The 19072-nt window shown below is 37.1% G+C and overlaps 1 protein-coding gene across 1 annotated transcript in view; it reads right to left on the bottom strand.

The window, feature by feature from the left end:
• The window catches only part of ANKRD10 (ankyrin repeat domain 10), a 33722-nt gene that overhangs the window by 9275 nt on the left and 5375 nt on the right, over positions 1 to 19072 (bottom strand). The window contains exons 3-4 of the mRNA XM_046663677.1: positions 15899 to 15990; positions 4242 to 4477 (exon numbers count right to left, since the gene is read on the bottom strand). Of these exons, the coding sequence (XP_046519633.1) occupies positions 4242 to 4477; positions 15899 to 15990 (328 nt within the window). The remainder of the gene's footprint in view (positions 1 to 4241; positions 4478 to 15898; positions 15991 to 19072) is intronic.

The following is a 19072-nucleotide window of genomic DNA, read 5'->3' as shown; positions in this document are numbered from 1 at the left end:
CAAGCCCCCGGGGGTCTGCAAGCCTGGTCAACACCAACAGTTAGAAACACAGTGGAGACTGTTTATGTTAAATTCATCCTGGGAAAAGTGTGCTGAAAAACTTCTCACTGTTAATTTTGAACTGAGTCATAACTTGTAGATATTTTTCCTAAATGGTGCTTTTACATTAAATACCTGCATGTTATGTACAAGACGCTAAGATCAATAATAAAGCTGTTGGATTAAAACAAAACTGTGAAATCCACTTCACATCTAACCTCTGCTATCACCACAGCCTACTTCTTAAAACTGTCTCCCAAAAACAAAATTGTAGGTTACTGGGTCAGCCTGTAACTCACAATGCCTCTCTAATCAAGACTCTGGAGCTGCACCCAAAACTACCACTGAGTAAAAACAAGATGAAGGTTTTTCTCAAGGATGGGACTGGCATTCTTTTCTAACCAGGACCAGTGATAATTCAGCCAAGTTTTCAAGGAATACTTATACATGGATAATTGTACTGAGAGTTATTCCTGAAGATTAACCAGCAATGCTAACAAACCTAAACCAATTTTTACAGAGCAGCTGCAGCTGAAGTCCATCTTTCATTGCATCTTGAGCAAATGGTTGATAAATTGGGGGGGGGGGGGGAGGACGGACCCAAAACCTAATTATAGACTGATAGTCCTTACACCACCCTAAATGAACAAAATCCCATATTGGAGAAAATATTAGCTCAAAATACTTTTCATCAAAATCAACCGCTCAATTGGATTTGATTTCACCTTACAGTTTGTGGTCACATATATTATGTCTGTGTTCTGACCAAAGTACCTTTTGACACTGGTGTGAATGACTGCATGAAAGATACTTTATGAATTTTTGTAGCACAACTTGCTTCCAAAGGAGAGTTTGCATGTAAGCAGTGCAAAAACGCCAAGGCATTATTACTCCCTGAAGTTCTTCTGTATCAATACAGCTTCCAAGGGAAAAATCACTCCAATTATCTTAAAATATCTGAAAATAGTTTATTGAAAGCAGTGAGAGATACTACCTTCTAAGGAGAACAGATAACTCTCAGACATGATTCTAAAGCAAAAAAAAAAAAAAAAAAAAGTTAAAGAGTGAATTTTACAGGGCACACCTCTAAGAGCTAGCTTAGCCAGGAAAATTTCTGGAAGTAATTGCTTTTATAAATTCCACACTTAAAACATCAATATGTCTAATTCTTAAATTCTAGGAAGACAGAATGGACTAAATTTATCACTAAGGTCCAAGTTATGCATTTATGAGCCAACGTATTATTCCAGGCAGCTGTGGGGAAAAAAAGCCATACTCACACGGCAAAAAAAGGGGCAGTTTTAAACTCTTCTAAATACTTTCACATATGAAGTTATTCAAGTAGTATTTTATATGGATATGTTAGACGAGGGAAAAAAATACTCATTTTTACTTCAGCATGAGAACGAAAAACTTATCTTGCAAAATGAATAATTCAGAATGAGCAAAAACTGAAGCTCACAGATTTAAACAGCAAATCAAAAGACGATGCCAGAAATTAACTGACAACGAAGGAAAGCAACACACATTGAGGTGTACACTAAAAAACTGGTCAAAGAATGGAAACAACTATATCTACATCTTTTGAAGCCAAGAATTTCATTTAGAAAATTCAGGTAGTTGTGTGTGGGGGAGAATCTTGTTTTCATAATCAAGAATTCCTGGCCCCAAGATCCCAATTCACAGGGAGTTTATAATGGTAAAAAAAAAAAAAAAAAAAAAAATCACCACTTCCTTTCCCATAGAGAAAAGAGAAGAGTGGCCAGGGTGGGGATGGCATAAAGGCACCCATCCACGGTTACACAAGTACAAATTTACACACACACTAAGCGACATGTGGGACAAATCTCAGCACCACCCTACCTCAGGAGAGGAGTGTTAGGAAGTTTAGGGAGGAAATAATTAACATTCAGCAGAGAAACGAGGAATTCCAGAAAAGGAGCTGTGAAGTCAGGCACATCAGTGTCCAAGGCTTCTCCTGTGACGGTGACAGAACATTGTCACTTCATGTGCGCGTGGGGCAGCGCACAACCTGAGCTTTGCCTAATTATTCCCGCAAACTTTAAACAAACGCCAGGCTCCAACCACATGTCTTTCTGAATCAGCCAGCAGCCTCGGGCTGAGCACCAGGAATGGGCAGTTTGGGAAAGCTGAGTTTAACTAGCAAAGTGCGCACCCCTTACTCTGGTCAACCAAAACAGATACTTGTCTGTAGGAGGAAAATAAAACCCCCGGAACATCTGCATGATTCTTCAAAATGTGTGTGTAGTACAGACTTTAGGACACTGAAATTTAAGTTTCAGGAATCCCTGGAAAGGCTTTTCAGGATACTTAAACAATGAGTTATTGGCCAACTCAACTGACCTTAAGAGGCTAGCTCAAAAACTCTTTAGGTATGTTTCTGAGTCTTACTAAAATGTTAAGTGATGTTCTTTTAAAAAAACTAAACAGAAGTTATGGTTCATTCTATAAGCTAACATACTGGACAGGGACACATACATAATTCTTGCAGGAGAGCAGAATAAAGCTGACACTTAATACCATTCCAAAATATTAGCCAGGCATTAAATAAAACAAAGAATATTTTAAAAATGTAGATGCTCCTAAAGGGCTTTTAAAACATATTAGAGGGGCCGGCCACGTCACCGAGTGGTTAAGTTCATACGCTTCACTTTGGCAGCCCAGGGTTTTGATGGTTCAGATCCTGGGCATGGACATGGTACCGCTCATCAGGCCATGTTGAGGTGGCGTCCCACATGCCACAACTAGAAGGACTCACAACTAAAATATACAACTATGTACTGGGGGAATTTGGGGAGAAAAAGGAAAGAAAAAAAAGAAGATTGGCAAGAGTTGTTAGCTCAGGTGCCAATCTTAAAAAAAAAAATAGAAAAATATATTGGAACATGGCACAAATAAATGACAACATTGAACAATATTTCACCATTAAAAAACATCACTTTTGAATTTTAGACACACCTTCATGTTGTACTTATAATTATTATAGCATCTTTCTAGAAATTATTAGGCCAGCAACTTATAAAATTTATGAACTTGGTATGTTTTAAGTTCATATATTCATTTCTACAAAAACGTCACATAATCACAAGTTTTTATAGTGACCAAGATTTGAAAGTCATAGATAGATAACATACTTTTTATCAACTTGATAGGAAAAAAAAAAAAGTTTTCGTTTGGATACACTGCAGTCAACTTAAAGAGGCACAGCATTGAAAAGAGGATGTTGACCTAACATCAAATTTAAAGTCCAAGAAAACCTCAAGCCACCCAGGGTTTTCTCATACTATACTTGATTGGTTTTTTTTTAAACTGAAAGGTACAACTTTGTATTTCTCCTCAGCACATCTTGAATGCATCATCTCAGCGTGATTACTTTTCACTGTCACGTCTAAATTTCTGTTTCTGTGTAAGTTTGCTAAATATTCCTGCTAAGCTATCAACTTGTCTCCTGATTAGAAATTTTATACACAGGTATACATAGGTGATTTTTTTTCCTAGGTGTAAGGGAGGTTTTTTCAACTTGGAAGAGTGACTAACTGACTCTGCTTATGTGCAAATTCCAAAACTAACTAAAGATAAAAAAGGTGGAAGAATACTTAAAGCTAAAATAACTTACCTTAGAGACTTAAGTCCTCAATGTCAAACTGACAGATCAGATCTTGCTGTGACAAACACATATTACACTGTGGGGTATGGAGAGCAGCTGAGGGCAAACGACAGTGCAAGTGGAAGAGAACAGCAAACATCGACCTTACCAGATGTGAAGTTATGTTTTACTATCAGATCAACAATTCTTATAAGCTCAGGAACATGTACAGGAAACAAAAAAAATCAGGCACGGCGGCAGATTTTTTTTTAATAGTTATATTTCGAACAGGTACAAAAAATGAGAAAAATATTTCTATTTCATGGCAGATGAACCTGGATGTGCAGAAAGTTATATATACACATTTACATGTGAGCTGTCAACACGCCCTCTTATATCCTTCCCTTTTGTTTAATGGTCAATCTTCAAAGTGGCAATACGGGAAAAACTCCACCATCACTGCGCCAGAATCCTCGGGGCACAGTACCTCCTTAAGTGAAGGTCTCATCTCCAAGGTGCTTTCAGCCGTTAAGAAAGAACACACATTAAAGAAAGGAAACAAGTCTGCTCCTTCCCACCCACAAAGTGCTCTCACCTTCAGTTCTAGCTCTCTTTCCTCCAAAGGGTTCCGAATCTTCCAAGCATCTCTTGCGATTTGTTCCCACACTAACATGATTAGGAAACATATTCTGATGGCCCCCATTTAAGGTGCCATTATTACAGAAACGGTTCAGATGACAATTCTGGAGGTTCAAGAGAAACTGGGTACATTCTTGGAAACCCTGGGTTTGAGCAATGTCTGCTGCTGTCAGGCCACTGGCATTTCTCAGGCTGTATGACACAAAAACACTGAATTACATCCCATTAGCATTTTCACCTGGTCTCTGCTCCTGCTGCACTGACTATCTATCTGAAGGTGATATGCAAGAGTATACAGATTTACAGCAAGTCTTCATTAAAGAAGGAGTTACTCAATCCTAGCTCACCAACTAACTTCTCTCTTATGCACATTTGATTACTAAGCAAGATTTGGGAGATAGTAATTTAAAAATCAATATACTAAACTTTAAAAAAAGCATCTTCCTATTTAACTTCTCAAAATCATTTTTTATGTTAGTCTGAAGAACCTAAATTTATGCTAACTTCAGACTTAACCTGAAACTGAATTCTATAGTATTTGCACTTAATTTTAATAATCCATTCCTTTAGCTCGAGTAAAATCATAACAAACAAACATGTACTGAAATTGTCCATGGCATTCTTAAAAATTGGCTTCCTAAAGACAAAGGTAATTGGCTTACCAACAAGCCAGATTTTATGCTCACATGTGACACTATAAGTGGAAGTTTAGAAGGATGTCCTGACATCAAAATAACTTATCATTAGACTGGAGATATGAAAAGCTGAGTTGTTTTTTGGGCGTGCTGAGGAAAACTTACAGGAGTATTACATTTTGACATTCTAGAGCATTTGAGGGGATGTTTCCTGTGAAAAATCTTCTAATACTATCCCAGGAACTCATCCCCTAAGCTAAGAGTCCTACCACTGAAAAGAAGCAACATCATCTAATGTGGTTGATGACCACTAACAAGTAAGAGTCTGATGTCTTCTACAGCAGCTGAGACTCAGATTAAAGGAGGAGGTGGTGACAGAGTAAGTGCAAGAGGAATATCAACGAACCAGGTCAACTTGTAAACCTTAATTAGGAAACAATAAAAATTTAGGGAACAAAAGCAACTCCATGTTGAAGCTCCCCTGTAAGGCAAGAAAATACACTGCTCTGTGAAATAAATCTTCAAAAAATCAAAACAGGTTGTTAGCTGCAGGCTGATAAACTGAAACTGGAGAAGCAGCAAAGAGAGCTCTCATACCTACTCAGCAAGCTACACTACAGACACAGCAGAGGTGTGATCAAATACAGGCCTTCCTTTGTGTCACTGAAATAGCCGATGCAGAACCTCTGATGCTTGTTTCCTATGTTAATGTTAAGGCAAAAAACCAAAAACATCTCAGAGTGAAAACTACAGAATCAGGGACAAATAGGGTTTTTTCATTTTAAAGATAACAATAAGCCTTGCATTCATATTTCCAGCCGTCACACTCATAAAGCTCCAACTTCCGAAATAAAAAATCTATTTATGTTTGGACAATCACTCAACATGTCTTCACCTTTTAAAGCATGAGGTAAAGAAATGTATTATACATTCTTAGGAAAGGTGAAAGCCTAACTCAATGTAGTCAGATACAGAAGACACAGACTTGAGAATCACAGAAACCAACACTACTTCCTGAAAAATGTAAGGCAGTTGTGTGCAGGACTTTCAGGGACTAAAACTGACATTTTCACTTGACTTTATGGCTGTGAATTCTGAAGAATATTATTCCAGAAATTTCATAATATTTTTATTTTGATATATGAATTAAATAGAAAGGAAACACCAAAGTTTTGGCAGAGTGAATTACATTAATTATGTGTATACAATGATCATATACTTGATTTTTTAATATTAATGTTACTGAAGCATAACATTCAAGTAAGTATACAGGCTGGATGGTTTTTTTAAATGGTGTATTTCATTTTCAGAAGCTATCACAAGTGAAGATGTCCAAAAGGTCTCCTCTATTAAGAATGTGAACAGAAAAATAAGTTGCCACGTAAAAATTAAAAATAAAATTTAACTCTTCAAAATTTGAAAGAGAAGACCTAGAACATAAGCAAAGTTTATAAAACATGGTTTCTACAGGCAAATACAGACTTTCCAAAATCAAAGACTATGGAAATGAGAAGCTGCTGCTTAAAATTAGGACAAATAAAGTTGACAGTAAAGATGACTCCTCAGTGGATCAGAGAATAAAAAAGAACAGCACATGGATTTGTTAAAGAGCATTTACCACTACAAATGCCAGTTCACCAAGGAAAGCTGAGACCCTTAAGGAGCACACCAACAATCTAAAGTTGCTGAAAAGCAGAACATCCAAAACTACACTCAGTTCCTTTACTCTTCATTCAGAAAATGAACAGTAGACTGAACGTGGGTTACAGAAGCAAGTTTACGGTTCTTCCAAGGAAATATAACCTTTAAGAAAACTAAGCAGGGCCAGCCTCATGGCCGAGTGGTTAAGTTCGCATGCTTTGGCGGCCCAGCATTTCACCAGTTCGAATCCTGGGCGTGGACAATGGCTCCGCTCATCAGGCCATGCTGAGGTGGCATCCCACATGCCACCAAGTGGAAGGACCCACAACTAAAAATACACGACTGTGTACTGGGGGGCTTTGGGGAGAAAAAAGGAAAAATAAAATCTTAAAAAAGAAAAAAAAAGAAAACAGCAACAAATTTTTGGCAATACTGGGAGACCATGGAGACTGTAAATGTTTGCGTGGGAGCATCTGTCCAGACGTAAAATAATACGCAAGGTCTCCTTGCCCTGCATCCTCCCCACCAAAAGCAGTCAAACACTTGCACACCACTCCACGTAGACAGAGCCACTCAAATTTCTAGGTGGTGTGAGGTATTATCTTTAACATTCAAAAGGACTACAGCCAACTCGTGCTATGTACTCCCCATGTACGGACCAAGCAAGTAAGAGACGACAATCACAAGTCAAACAAATTCTTTGGGGGACTGGAAGTCAAAGTGATGCAAACGGAAGATCAAAACATTCTAGAAAACGGATGGACAGATATCAAAATCTGAGACATATGGTGACTGGGGAGAATTAATAGGGAGATGATAATTTTGCATTATCCCTATATATTGTCAGAAATGGAGACAGAGTATCCGTTCTCTGCTGCTAGTCAGCTACAGAAGGTTTCAACTACATTAGTTCTCATGTTACTGAGACCGAACATACACAACATACAGTTCATCTTCACAGTGTTTCTATTCCTCTCCAGCAGAAGGAGCTGTTAATACCTGACTCTGGTACGCAGCAACAGAACCAGCCGCCCCCTCTCTTGCCTCCAAAGGTTCTCCGTCACATCTCCTCTCCTATGTATCTACATTCACTCCTCTGTGCTCTAAGCCTGGGAAACGTTTAACTCCCTAATTGTGCTCTGCTCACATTTAAAATCTTCCAAGTGGCTGCTCAATCCTAGAGTGCACGTCACAGAAAGCAGACAGAAAGGAACGTTAGGTATCATCTAAGCCAGGGTTAGGCACTTTTTCTGAAAAGGGCTAGATACTAAGTATTTTGGGTTTTGCAGGCCACAGTCTCGGTCACAACTACTCCACTCTGACGACGTAGCCTGAAGGGAGCCTTACACAATAGGTACACAATTGAGTGTGGCTATGTTCTAATAAACCTTTATTTATGGGTACTGGAATTTGAATTTCATACAATTTCACATATCATGAAATACTGTTGTTCTTTTGATTTTTGTTCAAACACTTAAAAATCATTCTTTGTGTACGGGCCACACAAAAACAAGCAGTGGGTTGGATCTGTCGAGCAACATTTAACCAATAGATGATACTGGCATCTAGTTTTCTATACTTAGGAACAGATCTCTATGGTTCCTGAAAAAGTCTTTCTAGTAATTTTGTGCCCTATTCAATTCAAACAAAAATAACTTGTAAAAAGTTGCTAAGTCTGTTAAACCACAAAATTTTAAATACCAAGAAATATCTGAATGTCAAATAAATGTCAATGTCAAATAAAAGACCCTGACAGAGCACAGAGAAGTAATACAACCATTCCTATTCCATTTGAGTGTTTTTTGTAAAAAGTTTTAAGTGTCTTATAGTTGAATTAGGGAATGTGCTTAATACGACTAAGATGAAAACTGTCTTTACAGGTCTGAATTCCTCAAACCACTTTTTAATATTTAATAGGTAGAGAGGACTTTCAAATGTACCACAGAGGCTGAAAATCCTGTGGGGGGGGGGGGGGTCCAAACAAAGACTACAATAAATAATCATTAGATGGTATAGTCCTTGAAACATTTTAATTTTTAACAAAAGAGGCTCAGGTCTTTAAACTCTTTTTTCATATATGCTTTCCTACTTAAGCATGTTTCAATTTTAATGTGTTAGGAGTTCAAACAGTAATCCTGGTTAAAACGTATCAACAATTTATTAAACCATCAAATTCTATTCAGTGTTTCAAGTTTAAGTAGATATTAAAGCTAAGCTCCCCTCTGCTATTTTCCTAAAACTCAATGGGAGCTGGACACACGAATGTGACTTAGGATTTACAGGTTCTATGACAATTGCACATTCCAATGTGGCACTTTCTTCCATTACACTACTTGTAAGCAGTCAAGCCCTCACCCTTTGGTCCCTAGGTATTCACTGCTGTGGGATATGGCCTCACTGCGTGAACTGCTGGCCAGTGCTATCAATCTCAAGAGAGGCTGGGAAAGACCAAGTTCTTCTGAACTGCAGCCTTTACACACGTTAGTCCAAAGGGAAATTTACAGTACCTGGAAGAAACTGTTCAAAACTACTCTCAAAAACTATATTTTGCATAAACATTGGGGTAGTAATCAAAGTGTTCACAATATTTTTAGACTAAATCTTTAAAAAACATACACTTTTGAACTTAGCATCGTCAGTTTGATGCACCTGGGCAATCAGACTATGCCTGATCTAAAATTTACCTTTGTCCATTTCTGAAAACAAGAGAGGTCCCAAGTGGGACTGTGCTGTGAGGTCATCCTAAAGGTTAGTTTACCTTCTCTTGTCTTCTCCAATATCCACTTGAAAAAATCTTTGAAAGTGGGCAGAGATTTTAAAAATTAGACACCAATCAACTTGATGTTCGAATTAGGTCTAGTCTATTGAAGTTTTAAAATTGACTTTCTTTAAAAGAAAGTTGACATGATCAGACTTTTAGGCTAGTAAGATCAATTTGCTACAATTTATGATGGAAGTTATGGTGACCATGCCTGTATCTGTAGTCTAGTTCCCATAACATTCACCAAGACTATGAAAAGCCCTCTTTGGGCAGGGCACCCATTTTCTCCCAATAGTTCCTAGTATTCTTTCAAAATTGGACTATGAAAACACGGGAAGACATAGAATCATCTTTACTGTGAATTACTTGTTCTGCTGAATAACTGGCAAAATAAATCAAGCTGGTATTAACTTTACTAAAGTTAAAACACAAATGCTTATATGTTATATTTTCTGTCATAAAATTCTGAAGAGAGTATTAAAATTTATTATAGCTAAAAATGTTCCCTCAAAGAACTTTGTAACAAAACTCCACTCTGCTGCCAGCTAACTTCCCATCTATTTTCCACTTATAGTGTCACAACCTCATAACAGAGAAGCCATTCTAATAACAACAGTTTTTTTTTTTTTAATTTGAAAAACCACGGATCAGGAAATACCTGAAATAAAATTTTTAGAATCTGAGTTGTCACATCACCTTCAGGATGTTTTCTTTTCGTTAATGCCATGTGACAATGAAAAATAACCACAATTTTTATATATATAATATTTCTGTTAAAATTCTGATCTCAACTTAACTATTGTTAGTTTACAAATAAAAGGTAGGTATCATAATAGGGTAAGCAAAGCATGCAAATCTAAAGAGTCTAGATCTGAATTCCTAGATTAGCAGTAAAACCAATCACCGCAACAAATACCTCAACAGTATGCCTCGAGTGGAGAAAGGAAGCCATACTGAACATTCAATGCCACAACCGTAAGGTTTCGGAGAAGCACCTGTGGCAGTTTCAGCAGTTTCTATATGGAATGCTCCCCCTTTCTAGGATTACTTGAAAAAATCAAGTCAATTCGAATTACGTAGCTGTAAAACATTGACATGTGTAGTTTTTACAGATTCAGAATCTTCTGTGTGATTTAAAACGGGCAATGGTTCATAAAACAGGAAACTTAAACTATAAGGGATCACATATTTGCAGGCAACATTTGGATTAAAAATACATATACATACATGAGGTGCAGAAGCACAATTACTGAGCGTAAGCCATTGTCATGTGACCACCTTGACCAAGAGCTACTGTTCCAAAACGCTGCCTTTTCAATTACCTCTAGTAATTTTTAGCATGAAGCCCATTATGTCAATATTTCAACAAAAGTTTAACAGTATGGACTAAAAACCATTAACTCACGATTCTGGTTACTTTAAAATTTGGTATGCTGTATCTCAAATACATTAGTAACTATTCCTAGATGGAAATAAGCAAATACATGGAATCATTAAAAAAAAAGATTTAAAAAAAACATTACTAAAAGTCCATTTGTACAGACAAAACATTAGCAAACATCTAAAATATCTTCAGTAAAAGAAAAACATGTGTATTTTTAACCCTTTGGTATCCAAACTCTTAAATAATTATGAAAACTTTCTTAAATATATTCTTTAGGTAACAATAGGAAGAAACTATTTTTTAAAGTTTCTACCTGAATAAATTTGGTGCCAAGTTTTCATTTCAAGTTCAACATTACTGAGGATAGTTTTACATTGCAACTGAACCCCCATTATGTTTGCATACATTAAAATGTAACAGTATCATTCAAAGAGTCTGATGAAATACTTAACATGCTCCTACTATAATTTAGCAAAGGGAAGAGAAAATTAGATTTAGAAATCACTGGTTTTACTTGAAAGCACTAGTTATAAAAGGAGTGGTTAAACAAATACTAAAACTATATAATCAAGCTGTTATGAAAAACAATCAAAATTCTAAACTAAATTTGTCAACAACTCTAGAATACTGTCAGTCCACCATCTGCTCCTGTCTGGCAGGCAGACTTCAACAGCTATCTCATGAAGCAATTCCTCCACCGTGCCTGTTAACGTTTTAATAAAAGGAAAAAGAGCCAGGAAATAGCAAGATCAGACAAGTTTGCGGTCATGACAATTAGGTAAGGGAGGCAGCACCGGGAGGCAAGGAGACTGGAATGCAGAGGATCCCAATCAGAAACTACTACTTTAGAGTTATAATTCTAATTTCAGAGTTGGACTACTATCCTCAAGGGCCAATAAGTGAACAAATGAAAAGAAACCATGAATTTCAAACATGAATGAATGGCTAATAAAGTAAATCTGGGTCATATTTTGCCAAGGGCAAAAGTTGCAAGCAAACTTCTGACACTAGTGCAAAACGTGCTCCTCAGAGGGTGTACTCTAAGGAAATCCTGTTTCCAGACAGGGCTCCAGGGGTGAGCAAACAGAGTAGTCACAAGGGTGGCCACCAATTAGGAAGGAACCAAACCAAACCAACTCCATTTCAACTAAGATTTTTTAAAAGTTCAGCAATAGACTTTTTTTAACGCTGCAAAAAAAACTATATTAAGATCACATTTTAGACTTTGGTTATTACAGCCAACTGTGCTTGTTTTCTAAATTAGGCAAGAAAGATTTTTTTTTTAGAGTGAGTCACTGAACTTGCTTATACAGTCATGCTCCACATAATGACGTTTCATTTCAGTTAACAACAGACCACATATGCCATGGTGGTCCCATAAGATTAGTACACCAAGTAGCCTAGGTGTGCAGGAGGCTATCCCACCCAGCTTTGTGTAAGTGCACTCTGTGATGCTCACACAATGACAAAACTGCCTAACAAGGCGTTTTTCAGAATACATCCCCACTGCTAAGCGACGCATGACTGTACAAGGCTACAGATGCTTCTTCAGATAATGACCACGGTGAAGCTCCTCTTGGGATCAAAATAAGTTAAAATCTATGTAACCCATTTGAAGACCTGGTTACCACAGAATTAATGGCTTCTACAGAATTGCTCTCCTATAGAAACTGTATGAGACTTTGACTGATATAGTTTCATATATGAGACTATATGAAATTCCTCTAAGACTCTGTCATGACCTAATTAAACACTGGCACCTGTACAATGTGGTATTAAAATGGACTAGCAAATTTGCCTGAGCTGCAAGTTAACTCTGGTTTCACTCTCAAGCCTGCTAAATCCCTTTATTTCCACTCTGAGGCATTAAAAAACCTCTAGTATCTGGTTGATATGGAAACAGTCTCCGCTCTTCTCTCAAGAAAATAAAGACAGAGTAACTAAAATTAATCAGTGCCAAAATACTAAAAGTAAAGATAATCCAAGGCTCAAAATCTGCACTCTACAGCATCGGTGGTAAAAAGGTATTCTTAATTATTAGCAGATAGTCAACAAGTTTTCCAAAGTCTTTTCCTGGTATCACATTAAGACTTAATCTTATATTGTTACTTATCTGATCATCCAAAAGAAAAATGAGGGAACAACTTTTTCATGTTAGTATATGCCCTTCTTTCAACCAAAAATCTTAAGTGTGAAGCAAGCAGCACTCAAATACTGGCTGCGATGAAAAATTAAACTGTCATATAAACAAAATTAAGGATAATGACAATTTTAACTTACTTAATGAAAACTCCGTACCTGACCTACTTGAGAAAAAATGAGAATGAGAAGCATCTGTAGAGGTTTAGATCATTTAAAGTATACAAACATTTAGTCTGGTCACAGAACTGACATTTCATCTTTTTTATTTTTAGATGTAAACAATGGCAAATGATAATGACCATCATATAAGCAGAAACAAAATCTCACATGAAAAAGAAAACTTGGCACCAAAACTTAAGATGTAAAATAAGAGAAGAAAAAGAAACTCCATCAACATACTCACGTGTGGTGCTAGAAAATGTAATACGATGCACAGCAGCTGACATGCGTTATCTTACAGATGCGGCCTACATTGACAAGTAAGTTATATAACAAACCATTCTAGCCACAGACGCAGTGTACACTTGCCCTCCTCATTATCTACACAATGACCAAAAAACGCAGCAACTTAAGACTTTGGCCACTTCATGTAGCATATATATAAAAAGCAAAGTAGGAATTAATAACAAAATTATTAATTACCACCAAGTGTGATAAAATATGGATATGAGACACCTTTTAATCTATTCACAGGAAAGGAAAAATTTATATTATCTCCTAAATATTACAGCATATAATATGAAGAATTAATAATCTGGCCCATTCTGAACTGGGAAAAAAATAAGTAACTTTAAGTAAGTAAACGGATTCTGTGCCCTTTGATCTTCCTAAAAAAGAAAAAGGCATTTTATTTGCTAGGACTATACTTTACCATATGAGTAGTACAATAGAAAACAAGTAAAATAGATCTAAGAACCATAATTTGGGGGAATCAAACTATTATTTGTTAGTACACTAAAAGTGTTAATACTATAAAAATATGCTGAACAGATATCAAAAAGCAATTTACAATGTAGCTTCCTGGCAAAAACTGACATTTCATCTAGATGTTAAAACAAAATAATCACATACACAATAGTAATAAATAACGATTAGTTGTGCTCCATCTCTAGGCCAGAGACTCATAATTTTAAGAATTGCTTTTGGCTAAGTGGCTCAGGCTAAATATTTCTTCTAAAAAATATCTCAAAGTTCAGTCAAGGGAAATCACCATAATGCAGGGTCTTGAGAGAGTGGCTCTTATACTGAGAAGGAAAAACAGACTGGCACTTGAGGCCATGCTCAGTCACACTTGGTGGAAAAGAGACACTCGAGGGTCCTGTAACCAAGGACAGAACTGTAAACAAAATGATGTCATTTAAAAAAAGACACCTATTAAAAAAAGGACACAGTGATATTTATTGGCTCAAAGGATTAAGCTATCCATTAAAATGAGTAAAACTAACATCTTAGTAATAAAATGTTCAGGACCAATTAGAGTTTTGCTTAGAAAAATAAGTTATTAAATAGATCAACTTCTAATTATTCTTTATTTCAATAAATGACAATTAAGCAATTTAAATAAATTATTTTATGACTCTGTATTTTGTAATTAAAGCTTCTGTTATTAAAATCAAAGATTTGAGGTTTTAATCTAAATATAGCTAAGAAAACTGCATCTATAACTTTGCTTTAAAGCAATCCATTGAGAATCATCTCAATGTTTTAGAGATTGCGTAATAAATATTCACATTATCAGTTGTTTTTACATTACCTTAAGTCATAACTACATATGCAGTCACAAGGCTCCCTGCAACGTAACAGTTAACACAGGTCACATTTACAATACTCAATTGCTACAGAAGTAAATGATCCAAGCCCAAACTAATGACTGATCTGAACCGTAATACTTAATGAAACAGAAGCCAAGATCCTAAGAGCCTAATGACAGCCCTGGTACTAGACAGGCCTTGCATTAACCTATACAGTTTTGCTGTCCAGGATCTCTTTTCAATACTTATTATAACACAGAGTCAAAACAATGAAGTGGAAACCAAAGGGTTAAACTAAGTTAGTTTTGTGGGTTTTATTTCTCCCAAAGTCTAAATTTTCACATTTCCAATTAGAATAAAGTGGTTTGTAATTAATTTTTATAAAATATTCAAGACAAGGTCTAACAAAAAAGCTGATATTATCATAGTTATTTTGGTTATTACAGCTCTATAGCTTACACTCAACACTTAAGGGTGAAAACCACATCCATTTTGTTAATGCTGTAACTGCAGAAAAAAATTTTTATAATATAAATCTTTAAGAGAAAGTTAATACAAATAAATTTAATACCTAAAATAAATGTATAATGCCATGGCTAGCTAATGATTTGCATACAAGTTTACATGTTTAGATTAATACATTGAAATATTGTTCTATCAAACCATAAATAAGCTAGTTGATGTAAACTAAGCTAAAACAAGGCTACTCTAAATGACGCCATCAGTATCAAAAGCTCAGACCGAGTTTAAGTCTTTAATGTACACAGATCTACTTTATAAGGCGCCATAAGTCATTACAAGTCATAATAGGCTTTAAAACACAATCTCACATCTGCTGAAAGATGCGGAAATAAAAATTTAGAAAAGCCAATTGTCTGGAAAAAGTTTTTGAGCCAAAGAGGCCTGGAAATGTATTCTAATTCAATTCCAGGCCCTGGTTTCAAAATTAAAACTTGGCAAAGAAAAGTTTGAAGACTTGACCACAGTGACACAACTAGTCAGTGGCAAAGTCAACAATGCCAGGTTCCAAACTGAATAGGTAACTGTTCTTTCCATCCTAATATGCTCTCTCTCACAGCAAGAATTCTGAGGCTGCTGTGAAATTAGGGCCCCTTCTGCTAGTGGTCAACTTAACCCACGCAACAGTTCTGCTCACTAAGGCCAACTGATCTAAAAAGCAAAATTCTATTAATGATGTTACAAACAAAGATCAGGACCTTTGCTTGCTCTAAATACTGTCTCTAAACACAACACCTCTAACTACAGCTTTGGTTGGGAGGAATAACTGAAGACACTTACTCGATGTGAGCCCCGTTGGCCACCAGGGCACGGACGCACTCTAGGCTCCCAGAGCGAGCTGCCTTGTGAATGGGAGTCTCACCCTCACAGTCCTGAAACAACAAAAAGTGACACGCACAAATATACAGATCCAACAAGACTTCTACATTGTAAAGTAAAATAGTTAACATAGATCATGCACCACACATTCACGTTTGAAATAAAATATGGTGAGCCAAATCTGAAGCAGAACACAAAGAGAAAATAAAAGCAGACCAGGGAAGGAGCACTTTCTCCTGAATTCTTAAAGAAGAAAAAACCATGGGGCTTCTCCAGCTGTGACAGCAGACACTCTAGATGGCGGTTTAGAAATCATTTTATGCTGGATCTTAGCACAAATGTGTTGTATATAAAACCCCAAATAACTATCCTCCGACAAATTATTTAAAAACAAAAGGTAATCAAGGCCAAGAAACAGCACATAATGTCTGGTCCACGCTACCCATGTTCACCTAGTCTACCACAAGGCTGGCCTGAGTCAACACATCATCAATGCCTCCCTGGGATTTCTTATCTTGAACTTGAATTAGGACGATACTTTGGACAAGACGGTTGGTGTTAAACTTTAAGGCCAGGAAGAGATGAGAAGAGAGGACAGAAGCATCAAAAAGCCAGCTTTGTATACAACTCAGGCTGTTTGTGATGGACAACTTCGTTCAAGGACATTTAGGAAGGCTACATTAGAAGCAGATTTCTGCTTCAGAAAACAAGGCTGGAAGAGGTGGAGGAAGCGACTCAGGGAAATGACTCTGGAGACTAACGTCGCTATTCAAAAAGATGAATTAGCTTACACCATAGGAATGGAAAAAATCTGAAATACAGTTTCACTCACAGGCTCTCAAACAAACAAGAGGTAAAGAAAGATACAGCAATCAAGAGAAGGAAGTCATTTCTGTTAGAAAAACTGATTTAGGACTTTCTGCCTGGGTAATTCCGACTGGCTAAGCAGCAACAGTTCCTGAATCAATCACACTTCCACATCACTGGAAGCTGAACTTGGCAGTAGATGGCTACACACAATTCAGGGACAAAGATATAAAACAGGAGTGAGGCCACAGTACACAGTGCGTGGTGCTGAGAAAACAGTTTATAAATTCAGTTGATACTTGAGTTCTTCACCAATGCATGTTAACTCACAGCGGAAAAAATGGAGGTGAAGGCCAAAGTAAAAAGAAAGAGTGAGAGATTATTTTACAGGAAAATATAATATGAAAGACTCGACTGCTTAGTGGAGGGAAAAGTGTATGTATTTACTTAAAAATAAGCTCAAAAGTGATATAAAGTTCTAAACAGAATAATCCCACTTTTGAAGAAAGAAACAGAAAACCATGTGGCTGTATGGGAACTATCTAGTGAACTTAGATTTTTAAAAGAACAAAAACCTACCCCATACCTCCCAAAAAGTGGGGTAGGAGAGAGACAAGGTACATAATAAGGACAAATAAAAATTACATACAAGTACTGCCAGGAAAAGCAGAAGTGAGATTTAGATGAGGTTTTGGGAGGGGAAAAAAAGCTCAAGAAAACAAAAAAGCGCTTCTACAGCTATCTCTGGCACAAGAAGAAAAAATAAGGGTTTTCTCTACTATTTCAAGCAGAAGGTAGGATACACCAGATGACAGAGAAAAAGCAAAACTACCCAGCTCTTGTTTTGTGTTATACAAGGAGAACAGCTTTAAGCTGGGAAGGGCATAACAAACACTATTTCAAGGACACTGCAGCTAAGAGAGTAAGAGTAAAAAGCCATTTTAAGGTTACTCACATCTCAAGCTCAGACCACTCACATTTCAAAAATACCAAACTGTTTGTAGTATGAGTCTAGAACTATAGTTGGCAAACTGAGTAATAAAGCGGAAGAGGTGCCGGAAATCTGAAGACAGACAAGTCACCTTGAATTTTAAGAAAGAAAAACCTTATTTCTAATTTAGTTACAAGAAACTAAAGGCAACATCAAATGTCAACAAAAGGGGGATGAAAGAGATGACTCGCAAACACTTAAAAAAAGTGATCCCCATGGGTAGTTACTCACCAAAAATAAATCACTTGAAGACTAACTTCCTCTGGGTAAACTTAGAACACAGAGCCTGTAGACAGTTCATCTGAGTTCCAGTAGCCCCTTACGCTGACCTTAGCAATGGCAGAGTCTCTATGAAACTCGAGGAAAATGAACTTACAATGGTTAGTAACTAATATGCCAAAAAATTAAGACTAGGAGATGAGTTAAAATCAACAAAATGTTATTAAGAAACACTACGCTGGGTTCAAATATATTACACATACACAGACAAAAAAAGAATAAAAAACACCTGGATCTGATTTTATAACAGCTTATGTAGGAAGTGAGAAAAACTGTCTACCTCAAGATGAGTCAACACTGCGTTGGGGGAGCCAACAAAAGGGCTCCTGGGAACTTAGGGGTCACTGGGTGCCCATCACAGCAGTCCAACTGCTAGCTAACAGAGCAAGACGACATCTGAGACCCAGACTGAAGCTCAGCACGAGAGCACGGCACTGAGACGCTTTCAGGAGCAACGCCAGCATGCTTAAGAAACACAAGCGACCCCTTGTACGTGAGCAGACTCAGGATGTTGAGCCAGCTGGGCAGTTTACACACAGGAGGGCCGTGGAGAGAGTGGGATCTGGGAGCAGGGTTCAGAGATTTCCATGCAGAGCAGCTTGGAGGAAGGGAGGGGCAGAGTGGCAAACCTTCTCTGTGGAAAATACTGAGTTGCTACAAAACACTATACTAAAAAGAGGCTTCTAGATTTAAAAAGGTCTGAAAAGCACTGTTAGACAATTTCATTAGACCTCTCTAAATTAGGTGATCTGTAACAATTTAATGAAAATTAACATAAAGAATATTCTAGGGCCTGGCCCAGTGGTGCAGCGGTTAAGTGCGCACGTTCCACTTTGGCAGCCCGGGGTTTGCCGGTTTGGATCCTGGGTGTGGACATGGCACTGCCTGGCAAACCACGCTGTGGCAGGCGTCCCACATATAAAGTAGAGGAAGACGGGCACTCACGTTAGCTGAGGGCCAGTCTTCCTCAGCAAAAAGAGGAGGATTGGCAGTAGATGTTAGCTCAGGGCTGATCTTCCTCAAAACAAAAAGAAGAATATTCTATACTTAAATTACAT

The sequence above is a fragment of the Equus quagga genome, chromosome 6, assembly GCF_021613505.1.
Source record: "Equus quagga isolate Etosha38 chromosome 6, UCLA_HA_Equagga_1.0, whole genome shotgun sequence".
In the NCBI taxonomy this organism is placed as follows: Eukaryota; Metazoa; Chordata; class Mammalia; order Perissodactyla; family Equidae; genus Equus; species Equus quagga.
This window is presented reverse-complemented; position numbering and strand designations above follow the sequence as displayed.